The 21,092-nt window shown below is 44.0% G+C and overlaps 3 protein-coding genes across 4 annotated transcripts; 2 read left to right on the top strand and 1 right to left on the bottom strand.

Moving 5' to 3' along the window:
• Positions 1-58: 58 nt before the first annotated feature.
• Positions 59-3,096, top strand: ift46 (intraflagellar transport 46 homolog (Chlamydomonas)). Of its 2 annotated transcripts, none has more exons than XM_085444717.1 (6): positions 59-233; positions 352-498; positions 808-1,100; positions 1,308-1,401; positions 1,480-1,611; positions 1,752-3,096. In XM_085444717.1, the coding sequence occupies exons 2-6, from the start codon at positions 370-372 to the stop codon at positions 2,103-2,105; spliced, it is 1,002 nt and encodes a 333-aa protein (XP_085300843.1). In that variant the 5' UTR covers positions 59-233; positions 352-369; the 3' UTR covers positions 2,106-3,096. The 2 variants fall into 2 exon arrangements, with proteins under 2 accessions (XP_085300843.1, XP_085300835.1); XM_085444709.1 differs by having other exon boundaries at positions 60-144.
• Positions 3,097-3,358: 262 nt separating this feature from the next.
• Positions 3,359-20,808, top strand: LOC146712835 (RPA-related protein RADX). Its single transcript, XM_085444698.1, is given in 21 exon segments — positions 3,359-3,380; positions 3,383-3,456; positions 4,491-4,602; positions 4,694-4,883; positions 4,955-5,064; positions 5,754-5,891; positions 6,310-6,476; positions 6,861-7,017; positions 7,387-7,495; positions 8,412-8,503; positions 8,634-8,759; positions 8,846-8,950; positions 9,073-9,246; positions 9,365-9,489; positions 10,514-10,773; positions 10,850-10,900; positions 11,053-11,096; positions 11,543-11,676; positions 11,678-11,825; positions 11,929-12,078; positions 19,636-20,808. Coding segments are annotated over 21 exon segments (2,613 nt in total). The 3' UTR covers positions 19,761-20,808.
• Positions 15,044-16,826, bottom strand: LOC146712836 (nuclear factor 7, brain-like). Its single transcript, XM_085444687.1, has one exon. The coding sequence runs from the start codon at positions 16,813-16,815 to the stop codon at positions 15,424-15,426; it is 1,392 nt and encodes a 463-aa protein (XP_085300813.1). The 5' UTR covers positions 16,816-16,826; the 3' UTR covers positions 15,044-15,423.
• Positions 20,809-21,092: the final 284 nt, after the last annotated feature.

The following is a 21,092-nucleotide window of genomic DNA, read 5'->3' as shown; positions in this document are numbered from 1 at the left end:
GCCTTGGAGCTGGAGCTTCTGCTCTCATTAGATTCTAACTACACTACCCAAGATGCCCTGCCCGTCCCGTTGCCAGGATACGTAACATTCCACAAAGGCCATTTTGACGCCGAAAAGCGAGTTTGGCTTGAACTCAGACGACAAGTAAGACATTTAAAACATATTTATCAGATTTGAGTTTAGCTCTGCCGGCAGGTCGTTTGTCTCTGCATGCCGAGTGTGTGCTGTCTCAGGTGGGTTAATCGGCTTAAAACCGCCGGTGTCGGCTTCTTGTTAGCTGTCTGCTGCTAGGTGGCTAATGCTACTGTAAACCGTTGTTTCTGATGGAGGTTTTACTGTGTCCGCCCGCAGCTGACCCGCCGGGCTCCGATGGAGCGGGCTGACCGGGACAGAGGAGGCCGCCTGCTGAAGAACCAGCCGTACGACGAGAGCCTGGATGTGGCGGACGCCGAGGAGGTACCGAGCGTGTACAGCCCGACTTCCCGCAGCCAGCCCCAGGTAATCTCCTCCTGTCCTTGCAGAGAGCTCCGGTTTAACCGGTGATCGTGACGCCTGCTCGTGTTTCTTCATTATTTAAAGCTCAAAGTGTTTCCAGTCACAAACTCGTCTGTGTAGAAACTGTGTAGAAATGACAGAAGAGTGAATCTGGTAATGTTGAGTGAGCATCATGTTTTAGAGCCCCAGTTTTTATTAAAACACTAAATAAAGTTTCCTTCCATCAGAGTTGAACTGTAAGCTGAGTCAGTCCTGCCATGCTCCAGGTTGGTCTCAGGTCACATGACCTGGTTTTGTTTCTTCGTCTTTCAGGTGGAGTTCAGGAGGAGCAGCAGGAGGGTTCACAGCCTGATGTCGGCCCACAGCAGCAGCGACGAGTTTGACGAGGACCATGGGAGGGGGAAGGAGCCGGGAGGGGGGCGGCCAGAAGAGGAAGAAGAGGATGATGACGAAGAAGATGATGATGACGATGAGGACTCCGAAGATGACGAATCGGAGGAGGACAGCAAGCTCCACAAGGCGCCGGAGGGCCTGTATGATCCCGCCGACTACGCCAACCTGCCCGTCAGCACCGACATCAAAGAGCTGTTCCAGTACATCACACGGTGAGCAGAGACACACATGTGCCAACTCATGTTTTTTAACACCATCTTGTTTCTGCTAAAATAAAAAAACCTTATCAAAGTTTATTGATAAAGCACCGAATCACAACAACAGTCACCTCAAAGCACTTTATTTGTTAAAGACCCTGCAGTAAATCACGTAGTTGTCACGCACACATCTGGAGTTTCCGTGTTTTGTGTTTGTCTCAGATACACCCCCGAGTCCGTTGAGCTGGAGCACAACCTGAAGCCGTTTATCCCGGACTTCATCCCTGCAGTGGGAGACATCGACGCCTTCCTCAAGGTTCGAACACAATCGCACCTGATAGCATAGAAAGCGCGACCTCTGACCTCAGAGTGACCTCATGTTGTGATCCCACAGGTGCCGAGGGCCGATGGCAAACCGGACAACCTGGGGCTGCTGGTTCTGGATGAGCCCAGCGTGAAGCAGTCGGACCCGACGGTGCTGTCGCTGTTTCTGTCGGAGGAGACCAAGCAACACGGCGCCACCGAGGTACACACACACCTGTACGCACGCACACACACACCTGTATGCACGCACACACACACATCTGTACACACACGCACACATCTGTACGCACACACACTCAGCATTAAAGTCAGAGTCACTCCTCATTGTTTCCTTTCCTGCAGGTGAAGAAGGTGACGAGCATCGCCAACCCTCAGAGCAACCCGCGGGCGGTGGACAGCTGGGTGGAGAGCATCAGCGCGCTGCACCGCTCCAAGCCGCCAGCGAGCGTCCAGTACAGCAGACCGATGCCTGACATCGACAGCCTGATGCAGGAGTGGCCAACCGAGCTCGAGGAGCTGCTGGACCGCCTGCAGCTGCCGTCCGCCCGCCTGAACTGTGACCTGCTGCAGTATGCGGACATTGTGTGCAGCCTGCTCGACATCCCCGTCTACGGCAGCCGCGTCCAGTCCCTGCACCTGCTCTTCAGCCTCTACCTGGAGTTCAGAGACTCGCAGCACTTCACGCGCAGAGCTTAGTGGCTGGAAGTACCACATCCAAACGGTCACAAAAGTCTGTTCAGGAACTGAAAACTAACCCCAGATGTTCGACTATTTTGTGGCTGCTGTAAAAGTTTTTATTAGCTGAGAACCTGTTGCTCTGCTTTTGTTTATTTCCTCCTTTTGTTTTCTGTTTGTCCTCTGAAATAAAAGCCATGTTCAGGCTCTTTGTAAAAACACAGCTTTCGAGCTTCATCTAACCTAAGCTTGCTTTCACTGCTCACCTGTGCCACCTGCAGCAGCCTGAATACTTCAGGGACCAGATGAAGGTCCTTGATAAACGCTGTAATAAACCAGCCGCTCAGAACAAGGTCACTGTCTGAACATCTGTAAAGTCCTGTGCCTGCAAAAAACGCCTGTTACTCAAAGATGCCCGTATATATTATATGTAATTAATAAAGTAAACTCCGTGAGTGTAACCCAGTCATAGATTACATATTGTTATAATTACACAAAATGTGTTCTTTATACCTGACTGTTAGGACCTTCAAGCCTGTATTTGTATTCATTATGGTTAGAGCCCCTCCTCATTGTTCTTCTTCTTTGATGCAACCCTGTAAATACAGTGTACCCCTTTGGCCTCTCCCATTTTCTACAATTCCCCTGTGGGGGAGGTGGGTGTCGTTTCCCTGTACCCTGTGCAACACACATGTAATTCATATTTAGCCACCCTGATGTTTCTGATTGCGATTTTAGTTCAATTATTGTCATATTAATGCTAGCACGAATATATAATTATGGCTAGCTTGGAAGTTGTGATGGGTTGAGCGAACCCCCCACTGAGCGAGCAAGTTATTTACTCGGAGGTCTTTCTTTTACCTTTCTTTGTCAGGTATGTCAGATTTTTTGCTGGTGTTTTTTTTTCTTATGTCAAAAATGTTCCATGTAACTTCGTACTTTATGTTTAATGGAAAAATAAACGCAGAGCCTTTTCTACAATTCCCCTGTGGGAGAGGAGCTGGAGCGAGCACGTGTTTACTTGGAGGTTTTTCTTTTACCTTTCTTTGTCAGACACAACGCAGAAACACACGGTTACATGAGGTCAAAGGTCAAGTTTGAAAGCTCCAAATATAATTTTAAAAGACGTTTTTAGAAGTTTTCTTTAGGTGTGTTTTACTTCTAAACATTTAGATTTTTAACACTAATTTAACAAGTAATCCTATTTTGTTCTATTAGTATTTTAAGTCATAAATACTAAACAAGAAAATCTGCGTCTCCTCCCTCCTCCCACAATGCACCGCACTGTTATTGTTTGGGCTTCTTCAACATGGCAGCCGCGGGCTGCCTCTTCCAGAGAACCCTGGCCCGGTCCAGACCCGGTACTAACAAGGTGTGCTTCCTCTACTTACAGCCGCCAGGACGATCTTGATCGGTCTGATTGATTAACCGGTTCCCACAGCTGCTAAATCCCCCGCCTTTTTGCCGCCACCCCATCCTCCACCAGACTCCATTCAAAAACCTTCAGCTTTATCTTGACCAGCGCAGTCAGTATGACGTGTTAGCGCTGCTGAATGATTCTCACATTAAAAAAACATATGTGATATAGAAAAGGATCCGCTATGTTTACCGACCGAATACTAAATTAATATTACATAATAGAGACGTAGAAACATGTCCAAACTTTCTTGTATCCGTTAGCTTTTAGCCTGTAAGAAACATGCTTAAATGTCAGATTGTGGATGAGCTGCTTGAAAGCACTTCCTAAAAAGAAACAGCAACCCGTCTGGTGACTGAATGTTGTGCCGAAATCAAATTAGGATCATAAGTATTTAGAAAAATAGGCAGATGTGTTTTGGGTTTGTTCATTTGAAGGTGCGGAATAAGAAAATCATTGATTAGTACATTTTTAAAATTGGATTTGGTTTGTGTGACGCACCTCTGCCTGAAGGCGTCAGTAAATTTTTGACAGCGAAATGACGGATTTAGAGTATAACCTGTTTTCATCCTTTAAACATTAATCTGTTTTTATGTTGTACGTGTTGTATTTTGTTTTTAAGGCCACTTATCACTCAGACTTAATGTAGAAACGATTCTGCTCAATTCCAGCTCCAAAATGTTTTATCCACTTTGTATTCACTAAAACTTTCATCAGTTTTACCTGAATGACAGTTTAAAATAATTATTTTATTTTATTTTGGCCCTTTAAGCTTCCCCCTGCTCCTCCTCCTTTAAGACAACTTTCTTCTCATTGGCTGCCCCTTCTGTCCTCTATGTGATGTCATACAGATCCAAGACTAGAAAAACAGTGATAAACTGAGCTTTTGGAGCAGCAAGTACATACACTGAGCCCATAGTTGGTTGTGATTAATATGAACGTCTACAGGTGTAGCAGGAGCTATGCTAACACTTTTTTTTGCCTTGCAGGCATCTCCATCCTCTTCGGTTGTCTGCAGGGAGTTCCTCTATGTGGTGGACTTACAGCGTTATACCAGGGACCAGGGCTTCCCCGTCTACTTCCCCCAGGCCGTCCTCAAAGGTCGGACCCGGTTTTAACTGGTTGTTTGATATATTTCAATCTGATGACGATACTGGTTTTCTTTGGGGTTTTACCAGTTTGATGTCTTCAGGTGACGACTTGTACGACGCCACATTGAGTGATGGGGACTGCCGGGTTCAGGTGACGATGGATCCTGGTCTGAACCGGCTGGTGGAGAGGAACATCCTGCGGCCTGGGCTTGCAGTGAGACACGCCACCTTCAGCACTGCCATTACCGCACAGCTCCCCGAGTGCTCCGGGGCCTTTGGGGAAGGAGCCAGGTGAGTGAGGACAATAGAGAAGATGGAGCTGTGATGCAGTCAGACCAGCTGACTTGTGTGTGCTCCCGCAGCTACAGGCTGGTGAGCCTGGAGGTGAAGGATGAGGATGAAGAAGTCGGGGTCAGATGGTCGGATGTGGACTGGGACTCTTTGCCCTGGTTTGGATCCTCAAAAACTGAAGGTAAGAGGCTAGAAACGAGGAGATTCTGACTCTCAGATTTTTCAGATTTCAGGTTGGAAATGACTTAAACAATTATGAAAATATGAAACGTTTTTTTTATATTCCTTTTCACTGCTGATCTGTTTTTGTTTTGTTACAAATCAACTTCACCGCTTTCATTTTGATCAAGGTTTGATTTCTGCAGCGCTTCTTAGTTAAGAGAAGGTTGACACGATGGCTCTTCTAGTAGCACATATGAAGCATGTGAACCACACAAAAAATTATCTGTTTCATTTCTTCACAAATGTTATTCTGCTCACAACCATCGGCCTCCTCAAAGTGCACGAGTGTGATAAACCCGTTCTTTCTAACTAGTTTACTAGCTTACCATCACCAGTGTGTGAATGGGTGGATGACTGGATGTGTAAAGCGCTATACAAATACAGGCCATTTAGTTTTAGAGTTTTCTGGTGTTTTTGACCCTGAAGAACGTCTTACAATGGCAGCCGCCAGTCACTGGCTATCAGACTGAGATGGATAGAATCATCCTTTACATGAGTAGTGAAGAAAAGAACTGGATAATGATGGACATGATGTCCAAGCTGAACTAAACAGCGAGTGACTTTGAACATTCAGGGAGGGCTGTAAATTAAAAGGTTTGCTTCTAAAATTTTAAAGCTTCTGATTTGCTGATGTTGTTTATCCAGCAGGTCCTTTGGTTCCTCTGAGAGCCAGCAGGACCGTCTTTCTCCCTCTGTGGAACAATGTGGACTACAGCGGGGAGGTGTGGATGGAAGCCACTGATAAAGAGACAGCGGGTCAGGAAGCAGAAGAAGAGCCAGAGGAAGGTATCTATGTCTTATTATTATTAATCCTTTATTTATCCAGGTAAAAAATCTCATTGAGATTAAAAATCTCATTTCCAAGAGAGACCTGGCATCATTAAAAAAACATTCCTTCAAACAAACCCGCTGACTTCTTATTTTTACCATTTATCTGGAAGCCTTTCTTCTCATTGCCTGTCCCCAGAGAGCAGGTGGGTGTGGTGTCTGTCTCTCAATGACATCACACAAATATAAGAGTAGAAAAAAACAGTGTGATTGCCACTTTTAACGTTATCATCGACTGCTAGTACAGGAGATATATGACAGAAGATTGTAATAGTAAATTATAGAATTATAAAATATAAAGTGAGTTAAGACAAATCCGTTCAAACAGGGGATTCATGTCATTCTTGTTGGCTGGATTGACTGTGTGTGTTAACAGGACGATGTCCTGCTGTGACCATATCCGAGTTGCATGAGTCCTACCTGTACGGTCGCCGGGGCATCACCAGAGGCGCCGTCCAACACGAACTGATTGTACGCATCATCAAAAAATCACATCTCATGTATTACGGGAGAACAGACCGGAACTGTGAGTGTCCTTATAAGGTTAGTGTGCGCCATTATTGACACTGGCAAAAACATTAATACAGATTTCTATTATTTATTTACCTATTCACTGTTTAAACTAACTCAAACTTAAACAACATCAGACCGTGTAAACAAGCATTAATTGCTATACCAGCAGGGGAAAATTGCTCATTCAGTCTCATATTTTGTCCAATTTTCTGGAATAATTGGGTATTATTTGTCAAATTTAGCTTAATCGTTTTAAAGAGCCACTCAAGTGAAACAGATAAAGACAGTGTAACAGCCATACGTAACACGCCTTTGTTCATAGTAGTACAAAGGATGTAATTACCAGAGGACCTAATGCTGATCCCTGAGGAACTCCAGACTTTATAAACTGTTCTCTCGCTCCCTCTGCTTCAGGCGGTGCTGGAGGTGAACGATCGGACAGGAAATGTGTGGGTGGTGTTGTGGAACAGTGTATGTGTCAGCTGGTACCGCTGCCTCAAGCCCGGTGACATCATCAGCCTGAGACGCTATCGAGTCAAACAGCATTACCAGGCTGAGCTCAACGACATAGGTACACAGGACCAAAGCAATGAGACTTTTTTAGTCATTTTTTCCTTTTTCAAACTCCGGTACTTTTGGGTAAAAGGTGTTTTATGATGTGCAGATTTTAAAGCTTAACATATTATTATATTAACTTCACCCTAAAACTCAGTTTGAACTGGTGATTCTTTGCTTTTGTGTCCAGTGGCCCTCTCATTGAGTCTCCCCACTTGTGTTATTCACACACGTCTATATTTAATCTTTCATTTTAGCCTTTTCAACTTCTCAGTTACCTTTAAATCTCACCACAGGTTAGAAGGCAGACTTATTCTAACTGAACATTGTATACGTGGGAACCTGTGACTCACAGTTATCGCTCTGATTCTGTTTTTCTGTGCAGAGATCAGTGTGAACAGCAGAAATCCTGCTGCACAGATTTCTGTCCTCCAAGAATCCACTGTTTCACCTGACTATCTTCCCCCTGCACCCACCTACAGCTTCTACAACAGGTACATGATCCTGTTTGCACATGAGGACTCTACTCAAACCCTTAGAGCAGTGTTTCCCAAACTCTTTGAGCCACGGCACATATTTCACATCAGAAAAATCACAAAGCACACCACCAAACAAAAATGTCACAAAAACCATTTTTATTGAAATATAATGATAATCTGCTCTCAATTTACTTACTTAGTGTGAAACCAGGCCTGCTTAGTTGAACACAAAGCTGATATTCTTGCAGGAACTGAAGAAAGACACACAGGAAGTTCTTCCTCAACAGCTCTGAGTCTTTTTTTTCCTCTTTATTGTAGTCGTACTATAATACTACTCTGTACATTAGTATTTCTTCTTGTCTTCTTCTGTTTTACTGGCGGTTGGCAGTCCACTTAACCCACTTAGTTGAAGAGAATCTAATTGTTCTTCCTGTTCCTGTTCGTCCTGTCACTACACGCAACTCGCTTGGAGTACCAATCTGGTGAAAGTGGATAAACTTCCACGGCACACCTGATAATTTCTTATGTTACACTTATGTGCTGTGGCACAGTGGTGGGAAACACTCCCTTAGAGGCTGCTGTTTGTTTATCTGTTTGTGAGCAAGATTATGAAGACACTATAAAACACTATATATTAGTGAAGCAATTTAGGTTTTAATGTGGGTTTGATCAAAAAACGGGGACTTGGCCTTGGTAGATGTTTTGTGTCCTCTTCTAGTCTAAATAAAGCATTCCTGGCTCCTGTCGGTAACCTTGGTCCTTGCAGCTGAATGTTTCACTGACCCTGAAACTAAACTCTGCCCTTCAAACAGGCAAACATCATACATGAGAAATGTCCCCATAATTCAAAGATGTCCTCATTCTGATCGTTTAAAGCTGATGTCCTCTCATGGTTTGAAAGACAAGTGCACACACTGACTCTTTTTGTCAGTAAGGAGCTGCTGGACTGCCCTAACGGTGCTCAATGTGATGTTATTGGCCTGCTGACGTTCTCAGGACGGCCGGAGCGAATCAGGAGCAAGGGTGAGGGAGTTACCATGGCGATAAAAACACACCATGACAACAAAATTTGCTGGTTTTCTTTGAGTTTTCTTTCAGCCACAAAGAAATTGGCTTTTTATTCCTAATTATTATATTTTATTTTAATTTGAAGATGGCAGAGGGGTGGAGCTTCTGGAGTATCGCTGGCTACGATTGGAGGACGGGACGAGTGAGCAGCCAGTCATGGTGAAACTTTTCTCCACGTCTCAGCCAGAAACCCACCTGAGGCTGTACCCACGTGAGACACCGTAGATTTGACTCGTGAACATGTGAATGTGTGTCTACAGCACATTTCATCTTTGTTTACCCGTCCTCCGTCTGCAGTGTCCGTGGTTGTTTGTACACGACTGAAGGTGGTCAGGTCCTCGGATCAAGGTCACAACTGCTTCTACCTGACCAACACCACCTACACACAGGTGTACTGCACAGGTAACACGCTGTGTACGAAGCTAGATTCACATTTTCAGTTGCAGCGTTTCTCCCACTGACTCCCCCTGGCGGTCAATGTTGTGTGTCAACTCTGTCCTCGCTCCTGATTGGTCGACTGCCAGGCCTGGGGCACCACTCAGAGATGAGTTACCGCAGGCTCCGCCCAGTTCGGCAGTTCCTCCAGTGGCTGAGGAGCCAGGACGATGAAGAGGTGCTGAACAGGGCTCTGATTGGAGGCTTCTTCATCTACCCGCCCCCTCCGGTCTCCTTGGAAACATACATGAAGGACAAGAGAGGTCAGCGTGCTGTGTTTATAGCTCCTGACCACAGAGCAGTTTCATTTTTCTGACGGTCGGAGCTTCAATCATCTCAGTGATGATCTTTCGTCTCACCTGTGCTGAATCTAAAACACAGGTGAGCTGGGATTCCTGCAAGGGGCGGAGCTTAAGAGGGAGGTGGAGCAGCTCTGTTACAGGGAGAGACACACCTTCTGTATCCAGGCTACCATCACCATGGTTACTTATAGCCGCAGAGGAGAGGTAACAGCTAGTGCACAATTATCTGTTATGTAAATGTAAACTGCTTTACTTTGTGATCTGATCTGTAAACAGTTCAGTTATTTTACATTCCTCATCTGTTCTAACAAAAATACATGCAGAGGTCATGTGACTCATTCAGCATAACAGAGACTGGGTTTGGCAGGTAACCTGTATTCTTTACAATGGCCACTAGAGGGAGATATCTGCGTGTAGAAGGGTGGAGATGACTTCGACGGAGATGAAAGTGTGACAACTTTTTGGTGTTTATTTTCACTGCAAATCTCTCGTTTTCTCTTGTGTTATAAATCAAGTGCACCTCGTTTATTTCAGTCAAGAGTTACGTTAAAGGTTTGATTTGTGCAGCACTTAGTTTAAAGAAGGTTCAGATGACTGACTGAGATAGACAGATTTGACATAATCTATTATTTTATTCATCCTTTGCTTAAATTATGAAGAAAAGAGTTGAGTAGTGACGGATACAAATGGGACCCAATGTGAGTCTTAATTCTTCTAACACAGACTTTGGTGGCCAAACGTCTCTTTTAGTCTTCTTGGCTCAAGCTGAACTAAACAGCGAGTGACTTTAAGCTTTGAGGAAGGGACAAAAGCTGTAAAGTAACAAGCTTGCTTTCAAAACTTAAAACTTCCAGTTTGGACATGGGTCACACGTCTACAGGAAAACAGACAAAGTCCAACAAACACTTTCTTATTAGTTCATATTAGCTGTTTTCCAATAATCAGTGTAAACATTCAGGAAAGATGCTCGGAAACAAAGCCGGTGTAGCCTCGTGAATAGGAATGTGCCAGCGTTGACCACAGGCTACAGGATAACTCGTGTATCACTTTCCTGCTCTCGAGATTCCCCGCAGCGAACATCGGGAAAACACTCGAGCTCCGGCAGCTTTAATTAGTAGAAGATCAGCTCTTTGTGTGAACTGTGTGAAGCGTCTCCATCAGTGTAAACTCCCCGGACCGCCTGGCCTCCTTCTGTTCCTCCTCTAACACCTCCTCGTCTCTCCTTCAGGAGGATCGCTGCTTGTTCTGGACAGACCGAGCTTCATCTCGCTGCCCCTCCTCCGCATCCTCTTCCTCGCCCTCTTCTCGCCACCGCTACGCATCTCCCCCCTCCTCCCCCTCTTACTTCTCCCAACTCCCGTTACCTTCCACCCCTCGTTCCTTCAGACCTCCCCTCTCCTCCTCCCCCTCGTCCCCCTCTCTCTCTCTGACCTCTCCGTCCTCACTGGTCAGTAAGTCGACGCCTTGTCCTCCGGACCGCAGAGCAGGGTGAGACTTTAAACCGGCTTTGACTGCACCGCTCAGCTCTGACCGCGAGTCACACTCACCATGTTTGTTTCAGCAGGAAGTCGTGGAAGAGGAAGCAGCTTCTGCAGGCGGACACGCCAAACAAGAGGTCAGTTCTGAGGGGGATGTCACTGACTCCGGGTCATCGGGTTATATTAATGTATAAACTGCATACCGCACTATTCCAGTGTCTGACTAGTCAGAGCTCCTCGTGACAGGTGAACTCTAATCTAAGGAGGTTGAATTGTTTTGTCCCTTCAGAAGTCCCCGGATCACACTGCAGCCGGAGCAGAACAACAAGACGGGTAAGACTGAATGTTGTTTTAAAGAAACTGCACTTTGCTGAGAGGAAGTTTCTGTATGACCCAATCTAAAACTCATAGAGAGCCTTTGTTTACATGAAGTCCTCAGAAAATCTGTGCTCCTCACAAGTGACCTTTCTGTGACCAGAGAGGCTGTAATCATTTAAAAGGAAAAAAACAGAAATACTAGTCCTCACAAGATTCGATGCTCGTAGGTGAGAAAAACAATAATCAAATGTGGTGCTAACAAGAAGACAAAAGGACAGAGACCAGAAAAACAACTTTTCATAAAAGAGACCCAACTGTGCTCCTTGTGTCTGCCAGAATAGGCCTCACAGATGACAGAACATAAAAAGATGATGGTAATCATGGAGCTACGGTGCTCCTGAGTGACCACGGGGACGGCGTTCCTCATAGTACGATGTTCTCGATCTTCTGTCTGTCTGCAGTGATTCTCTTTGAAGCCTCTATGGAGTTCCTTGAAAACACAAACTCTGATGACAACAATGATGAAGACGATGACGACGATGATAATGACGCTGATGACGCCTCGTCTTTTGTTACTGCCCACACTTTGCCGGCCTTTCCCACCTGTTGCTGTGGAGACGCTCCCGATGCGTTACGACCACGCCCACAGAGAGGAGCAGGTGGCTGCGGTGGCAATGGGAGGGCGGGCGACGCCTGAGAGGTTTGACTCCACCCTCGATGGCTACTACACATTGAGACTGAGAGGTACACTTTAATAAGCGCACTGGTAACCATGGTGACTGTCATGATATCTTATTGAGACACGGTCAGATTTTCCAAATGTAAATGAACCACTCTGTCCCCTCAGCTCTCTCAGACGGAGTGCTGATCGACGCCGTCTTCCTCCCCCATGCCTCATCTTCCTCTCCCGCTTCTCTCCTCTCGTCTCGCTCCAACACCTGGACCTCCATCTTATCACACGGAGCCTTCTCCTCGCACACTCCTCCACCATCACCAGGTCAGTGAACACACACAGAGCAGTGGTTCCCAATCTTTTTTTGCTGGGCCCCCCTTTGTTTTACAAGAAAAATGTCCCCCCCTTCACAAACACATCCTCCAACCACACACGCCCATAATTTGCTCCATTGCGGTTTATTTCACACCTCAAACATTTAGTAAACAATTAAGCAAATACAAGTAATCTGCAATAAATTACAGGTAATAAGAAAATAAATCAGAATCAGAATCAGAATCAGAATGGGTTTATTGCCAGATGTTGAGGTTTACAACATTAGGAAATTGCTGCGGTGCTTCAGTGCAGACAATAAGAATTAAAGTGCTATGTAGAAAGAAAGATATGTGCATGAGATATACATGAGATATATACATGAGAATAAGAATTATGAGTGCTACGTAGAAAGATATATACATGAGTGCAGGTGGTGATCAGTGCCAAACATGAAATGATGCAGTGACACAGCGTAGGGTCATGTGTTAGTGACCCTACTACACACAACGTCAAAGGTTTTCACGTCACGCTGTGCGCCACGTCATTGTTTACATGAGATGAATTGCAGAATGGCAGATAGAGACAAAATACTGTTAATCTGACTGTCTGCAGGTTTTACAGGCAGTTACTGTCCCTCCATTTACAAAGGCAGAGGCGTCACGGTGTGATTATTTTACATGCAGTTGTTTGTTTGTTTTTCCTGCGTAATAATTCAACATTACTATCAATGCATTTTTCAAAAAATGCCTCTCTGTGCAAAATGGGTTTAAAAACATAAACAGCTGTGGGATCCTGTTTGTCTGTGATTTGAACCAAGGGAACAAATCATGGCAGGATCAGCCTGATGTTATTTGTATCCTGCTGTAACTTTACTGTATAAAGAGCAAACATCTCCAACATGTCAGGAGTAGTTCGTCATTACAACAAGTGTTTGTGAACTAAAAATCAAGAATGTGGGATCCTGTTTGTCCGTGATTTAAACAGCCCAGCGCTGCTCCCGATGAAGGGAAAACCAATTCTGCAGGGAGACCTACCTCGGCACTTGTGCAGGTGAAGCCAAAGGGAAGATTTGCTTCACCATATTTTCTAGTCTTTGGCTTAGAATGAAGTTGGTTTGGAAACATATTCAGCGATGCTTCATCTCCTGCTTTGCGTTTTTGGAGGCGCCCGTGCTAGCAGTGTCCAACTAACAGAAACAGTTGCCTCTGCCATGTTTTCCTGTTTCTTCTTTCCGTGTAGCCGCTAGTTCGAAAGTTTATTTCCTCTCAGGTTTGTTACTTTCAGTAAAGTTTCACTGTTAGAGCCCTGACCAGCATCCTGCAGCATCTGGAGCAGCTGTGTGGTGCTGTCATGGCAATAAGGATCCAAATCTGTGGGGATGTTTCCAGCAGGGGTTATAACCTGCAGTCAGCAAGGTGTGCCTAATAAAGTGGCCGTGTTTATGTCACAGAGCAGCAGCATCAGAAAACGGTGGTTTACATCTCTGTTACAGGAAACCTGAAGAGTTAAAACACAAGACAAGAAAATCTAAACGTTACACAAAGAACAAAAAAGAAGTAAACTTCATAAAAACTTCACAAATGATGCTTTAAATGAAAAATAAATCCCTGTAAATAATTCAACAGGTCACATGTTAGAACCACCTTAACTAAACTCTGTAGCCGGTCACTGTGGTTTGTCCCAGCAGCTCTTAGGAAACAAACTGCTAACTTCAGTGTCAGCACACACTGTTAGTAAACTATGCAACACTGAATTCAGGTTTCAGTTGTGTTAAGTTGTGAAGTTGTGATGAAAGTCTTCTTACTGACACAGGTAGGATGGTCAGGCGTCCTCTGTTCCTTCACCGTTCATGAACTGTCACTTATAAAATGCTGCCAAACATCAACTACACTCAATAACTAAACGTGTGCAGGTTAAAGTGATGGACGCCCAGATCTGCACTCCAAATACAAACAGACTAAAGGTGTTTCCTCCAGAAACAAAGACAATATTTACAAAGGTCTCACAGGTAAATTGTGAGCGATCACAGCAGCATCTCATCCTGACTAACAGCTTTTAGATGCAGGGAGAGCGTCGTGGTTCAGAGGTGGTTCAGCAGATGATGAAGGCCTTTCTGTTGCATTGTGTAGTGCTGTGGAGGCCATGATGGTCGACTGGGTCTGCTTCTACTGAACTCACAAACACTTCTGAGGTATTTACACCTGAAGCCTCATTGAATGTGAGTCAGAAACAAACGGCTCAGCTGTGATTAATGGATGTTTCCCTGCATTTCTATTTTCACACAGTTTATTTCTTACAGCAGGAAAACTGAACAGAATGTATGTAAGAGGTCAGAGTGAGGATGACGTCACTTAATACAGGAAATACATGTTTGTCTGTTTTGATGATGAAGGACTTCTTCAGCTCTGTAAACAGCTACACTTGAGAGGACAGAGGTGATTTCATGGATCAATAACAATGTGTTTATCAGCTTTCATCATCGCAGTGCAGACATGACGTCAGATCTATCAGAGTGAAGGCCGTCTCTCTGATGACGTCACAGAGCAGAGTCCTTCTGTCCAATAAAGGATCTCAGATCAGCTGCTGCCATCTTGTGGCCACAGTTGGTTACTGTCTCTGAAAGTTGTCTCATGTTTCCTGTTGTCCTGCTAACAAAGGCTGGAGCTCATCATGCTGAGAGGGCAGCAGCATTTTGTGGCTCTTCACACATGTTCATTATATTCTGATGATCCTGGATGGAGACAAACTACAGATAAGTGTGTTCAGCCCAACTAGTTTATCTCATTACAGCAGTTTGATGTTTCCCTTTGAATCCCCCTGAAGATCCTGACAGTGAAGCACGTACATAATACTCCAGCCTTTCAACTCTGAGCTTATTTAGTTCTATTAATACACTGAAATCTCATTTGTGTCATGAAGAAAGTCTTTAATCAAACAGAATTCAAAGATCAGAAACATTTCATATATGGAGTTAAACATGAATCATTGTTTCAACAACATATTTATTGTTGTCATAAACAGACAAGAAGACAACAACAAACTGCTCCTCCCATTCAACACATGTCAGTCCATATCCCAGCAAACTAAATCATCTCCATTTACACATCAAATAGAAACATGAATCACTTGTAATGATTAGAAACTTGATAGAATTTCAAATCTAGTTTGGGGAGTCATTCAGTGAGAAACAGTGAAATGATTTTCCATGTGAAAAGGTGGACAGCAGAAACAGAAAGAAACAGTGAAACTAAAAGAGAAACAAAGAGCTTTGGAACAACGAGGCAGCAGGAGGACAGCTGCAGTTTAACAGCTTCAATTCACTGACAGGAAACAACATTAGAAACATCATCATCCTCAACTCATCTGCTGCACTGACACTGACACCTTCAACGGACACACCTTCACTTTACCATCAACAGTGTTAATGAATGGAAACATCCTGTGAGTGAAAGTGTGTGTGAAGGTGTGTATGTGTGTGTTAGTATCAGGATCAGAGAACGACAGCTTTCCTCTGTTCCAGTCCAGATTCACTCTGATCCTCTGGAGCTTCTTCTGTACTGAGAGATCAGTGACAGCTGATGGTGACCATGCTGAGTATTTACCTTTAGAGAAAAATATTATCCATAATCCAGACCGTATGCTTCCCTTCCTCTGCACAGACTCTGCTAACACACCCAGTCCCCACCATGTACTGTCTCCAACATCAACATCCCAGCTGTGAGTCCCTGAGTTAAAGCCCTCAGAGCCCAGGACAGAATAGAAACGATCAATCCTCTCTGGATTATCAGGAAGCTGCTGCTTCTCTCCTCCTCGTCTCACACTGGTCAGATCTTCAGACAAGATGAGGTTTGGATGAGCAGTGTTTGGGTCCAGAATGAGAGGAGTGTAGGAGACCATGTCCTTCATGTTGTTCCAGATGTTGAAGGTCAGGTTGCCCAGGTGTTTGGCCTGGTCTATCAGAGCTCCTGAGGGCAGCTGTGGATCATCCAGCAGGGGGCAGCGCTGGACTCTTTCCACTGCAGCCTTGTAGTTGTGCAGGAATGAGATGTCTTCAGCTCTCAGCTCCTCCTCTGTGGCTCTGACTGTGTCTGAAAGAGCTGCTATCTCTCTGCTCAGAGCCTCCATCTTCTCCTTCATCATCCCACTCTTCTGCTCCTCTTCCTCCCTTAGTGCAGCCAGCCTGGCCTCCTCTTCCTCTGCTAGAAACTGCTGAAGCTTCTTAAACTGCTCCTTAATCTGCCTCTCTGTGTGTCGGGCCTGGACCTTAATGTGTTCTGCTGTTTGATCAAACTTCACTTGAACTTCTTCACAAACCTTTAACTTCTTCTTTAAGGGCTCCAGAGTTTCCTGAAGTTCCTTCTTGTGTTGTTGTGCAGCTTCATCGATGGGTCTGAATCTGTGATTGGTGTGTTTTTCTGAGTCTCTGCAGATGTGACACACTGGCTGCTGATGGTCCAGACAGAAGAGTTTGAGTTTCTCAGAGTGCAGACTGCAGAGAGCCTCTGAAGCTCTCTGATCTCTCTCCTGTAAGAACGACTCACACAGGTTCTTTAAAGCCAGACATAAAGGTGGTTCTTCCCTTGAAGATCTTCTCTTACAAACTGGACACTCATGTGTTGGTCTCTCTCTCCACCATCTCTTCAGACAGTCTTTACAGAAGCTGTGGCTACATGACAGAATAACAGGATCTCTGAAGACCTCCTGACAGACCGGACAGCAGAGATCCTCCTCTGATCTGGAAGCCATTGAGTCTGTGAGTGAAGCTGAAAACAGCAGACAGGAAGTACAGTCAGTCCTGGCTCCCCTCCCTCCTCTACCACCTTCACTGAAACTTCCTTTGAGTCGTGTTTTTGTTCAAACTCACATTCAGTGTGTGGAGCGTCAGCAGCTTGAAGCAGCAGTGTTGGAGTTTTCCACTTTTCTCTCCTGTAGCTGGACTCACTCAGAGGAAGCTGCTAGTTTGGTCTGAGCTCAGTCTGATCGTCTGTGCGTCTCTCTTTACTGAGGACGAAGAACTTCCTGTTTCCTGGTTTGTCACATTTGAGTGACGTGAGGGGAGGAGACAAATGTTGCTGTTTGACTTTTAACTAAGGTGTGTTTCAATCCTGCCTGCAGCTCAAAAGCTGTAAAACAGGTTTTGTGTCTTTTCACCTCCACAGGTCACAACATGAAACCTGTTGTGAAGTTTATAAAATAAAGTGTCACTCGGTGGTGCAGCTGTTTGTCAGCTTCTATTTTAGACTTTGTTCTGGTTCTTGTTCAGGTTCCCAGCAGTGGGAGTGTAATGCAGTCACACACACACAGGTGGTGTTAAGGTGGACTCACTTAGTTACAGACAGTGGTGTTATTTCCTGTAACTAAGGGTGTGTTTCACTCCAAAGTTCAGACATTAACCTGCCAGAAGTTGTAAAAGTTACTGATAAAGAGCTTTTATCTCATTTCACATGCAGGTCAGAGCATGAAAGCTGTGATGCAGCAGTTTGAGGAAACTTGCTGCTGATATAAAATATTTTTTGTGGTTTTACAAAATATATAAAAGAGCAGAAAGAAAAGAAATGAGTGTAAAGAGTGCAGCAAAATGCATGTTTTAGTGTGAGTTGGTTCATCTGATCTGGTTGTGTAAAAGTCACTGCATGACACTGAGTGTTACTTTTGTGTTACTGACACTCATCTCTGACTCAGAGAAACGATTTCTCCCCTGTGATGTTCACACAGTGGTGAGTTACATGTGTGTGGAATTTTTCACGTTTTATAGAATTAAATTTCCTCTTACTTTCTTTTTTGTTAACCTGAGTCACTGATCATTTGCAGTCTGTGGCTGCGATTAAACACTTTACTGGAAACTTTATTAACCAGCAACTTCATCAGTCATGACAGAAGCTAATATTTCTGTGCTAACATCGTCTAAACCAGTGGTTCCCAAACTTGTTTTTGCTGGGCCCCCCTTTGTTTTACAAGAACCCCCCCCCCCCCCCCCCCCCCCCCCCTTTGTGCGCACTAACACATCCTCCAACCAAACACACACCCATATTTTGCTCCATTGCGGTTTATTTCACACCTCAAACATTTAGTAAACAATTAAGCAAATACAAGTAATCTGCAATAAATTACAGGTAGTAATAAAATAAACTACTAACTCTTTTACGCTACGTCCGCACCTACACGGGTATATTTGAAAACGCAGCTGTTTCGTCCACGTAAACGGCGTTTCGAATCACCAAAAATGATGATTTTTTTAAACTCCTTTTTTGCCTTTACGTGTGGACGAGGAATACAGAGTTCGTCACGCAACATCAAAGGCATGTGGCTATTTTCACGCCACGCTGTGCGCCACGTTATTGTTGAGATGAATAGCAGAATGGTAGATAGAGACAAAATACTGTTAATCTTACCATCTTCAGGTTTTACACGCTTACATACACACACAGTTACTGTCCCTCCATTTAGAAAGGCAGAGGCGTCACGATGTGATTATTTTACTGTAGTTGTTTTTTTTGATGTGTAAATAATATTCAACATTGCTATCAATGCATTTTCCAAAAAATGCCTCTCTGTGCAAAATGGGTTTAAAAACATAAACAACTGTAGGATACTGTTTGTGATTTAAACAGCCCAGCGCTGCTCCTGACAAAGGGAAAACCAATCCTGCAGGAGACCTACCTCGGCACTTGTGCAGGTGAAGCCAAAGGGAAGATTTGCTTCACCATATTTTCTGGTCTTTGGCTTAGAATGAAGTTGGTTTGGAAACATATTCAGCGATGCTTCATCTCCTGCTTTGTGTTTCTGTGGGCGCCCCGTGCTAGCAGTGTCCAAGCGTTTTGCCCCCCCCTTTTCATACCGTGCCCCCCCCTGCAATGGTAAATGGCCTGTATTTATATAGCGCTTTACTAGTCCCTATCCAGTCATCCACACATTCACACACTGGTGATGGCAAGCTACGTTGTAGCCACAGCCACCCTGGGGCGCACTGACAGAGGCGAGGCTGCCGGACACTGGCGCCACCAGTAGGCAACGGGTGAAGTGTCTTGCCCAAGGACACAACGACCGAGACTGTCCAAGCCAGGGCTCGAACCAGCAACCTCCCGATTACAAGGCGAACTCCCAACTCTTGAGCCACGATCGCCCTGCAATGTCTCTGGGCACAGTTTGGGAAAGTCTGCTATAGAGAGAAATGTCCTCATAACGCAGAAATGTGATCGTCAAACAGTAATATCCTCACAGTGTGTAACTTGTAATGTCACAGTGTAAAAATGTCCTCATAAATACAAATGTCCTCTTTGTACACAATGTCCACACTGAGCAGAAACACTTACATTATCAAAATGTCCTCTTAAAGCAGAAAGCTTCCTGCAGAACAGAAATGTCCTTCTATTGCAGACTTGTCCCCAAAATGCAGGAACGTCCTAATAAGCAGAAATGTCCTTGTAATGCATAGACCACAAAGCAGAAATATCCTCTTAATTAAAAATGTCCTCACAAACTAGATATGTTCCCACAGAGCATATCTGGTCACACCTTCCCACACACAAAGATGTGATAGTAAAGGGTCTTCTCTTTGCCTCTCAGGTGACCTTATCGCTATGGCGTCCCAGCTGACCAATCAGAGGCTGGTGTGCATTGTAGAGGCGTGTCATCTGGGTGGAGCTACAACTGAACTCGTCCTAAGCAGAGCCTTTCAGCTGACCAACTGATGCCTGATGGGAGCTGTAGTATATGCACTTAAAAATTCTAGTATTTGTAAGTATTGAGAGTTGTAGTTTTTACACTAATTTTAACTACATTGTAACATCTTCAGTGACAAATTTGTACACTTTATTGCTGTTCTCTTTTTTCATTGTTCTTATTTACAAAATGCTGATGGGACGCTGGGAGTTGTAGTACCACTTCATCAAAGTACTCAAAAAGTGCAGTAATATATTGAGGTATTAATAAAATGTGTATAGCAGGGTTCATAAGCTAAATAGAAGAAGGTAAATAGTTAAAAGTGTTGTTGTTTAGGGTAAAATTAGGCTTAAAAGTCCCTTTTTAAGCCTAATTTTGCTTTTGTTTTGAATAATACACTAAGATTGTGTTGTTTCATGTTTGTACGGTTCGGTTTGGACCATTTTGTATTTACAGTGTAAAATTATTTCTCACTTCCCTTAAAATTCAGATTTATGACCTTATTTTATCCCGCATTTTCCTCTTGTGGACTGTGACATAATATTTAACATTTTTTAAACTTTAGAAATTAACTTATGTAAGTATAAGGAGAAAAGAGCTGATGTGGCGATTAATGCAATGTGGTTACTTTCTTTGCTTCTCACTGCTGCTGCTGTTTCATTGTTTGTGGTATTTTCTGCCTTTTTACTGTGAAATTTCTGTAAAGTATTCACTGTTACATTCAGTGTGTTTTCTGTGAAGGAGGCTTTGAAATAGAATTAACATTTGTGCTACAGTGTCAGGTCCACAGTGTTTCTGAAATCCTGTCTTTGTTAACCTGTTTTCTGTTCTTGCCACCAAAAAGCATTTAATAACTTTAAATTATATTTTATATTTTATTATATGCCAAACCGCTTTGTTAACATTGATAAACTTTTGTTTTCCTGGATTCACAGCTTGGTATATTGTATCTGTAGTATGAAAACATTGTTCTTCACTGAATGTTCTTTGGATTTCTACACATGTGAAGTTTTTATACTTCAAGCAAATATATTTCATTTAACATCCCAATAAAATGTCTCCCATGTGAATGTTTCAGTGGCCGTATTGTCCGACTGATGTTTCTAACTCCCTAAAAAGCTGTTTTCTCTCACTGACAGCAGTAATTTATCTCCCAGTGCTTTTTGTGTTTCTTCCACTACCAGTTTCTTGGATCTTCAAACCCATCATGGATCATCTGAATATCTACTTCTTTAAAGCATCTCACAGATGTGTAGTTTTATTTTATGGTTATTTGATTTATCTTTTTTGAGGATTGGGAGATCTGCATCACTTTGAGTTCATAAAGTGCAGTTTCTATTCTGGTATTCCTCAACATGGCC

The sequence above is a fragment of the Copadichromis virginalis genome, linkage group LG3, assembly GCF_057382275.1.
Source record: "Copadichromis virginalis isolate Kocher_CV1m ecotype Utaka linkage group LG3, C_Virginalis_male_GT1.1, whole genome shotgun sequence".
In the NCBI taxonomy this organism is placed as follows: Eukaryota; Metazoa; Chordata; class Actinopteri; order Cichliformes; family Cichlidae; genus Copadichromis; species Copadichromis virginalis.
The sequence above is the reverse complement of the archived record's forward strand: the minus strand, read 5'-3'. Positions and strand labels throughout refer to the sequence as shown.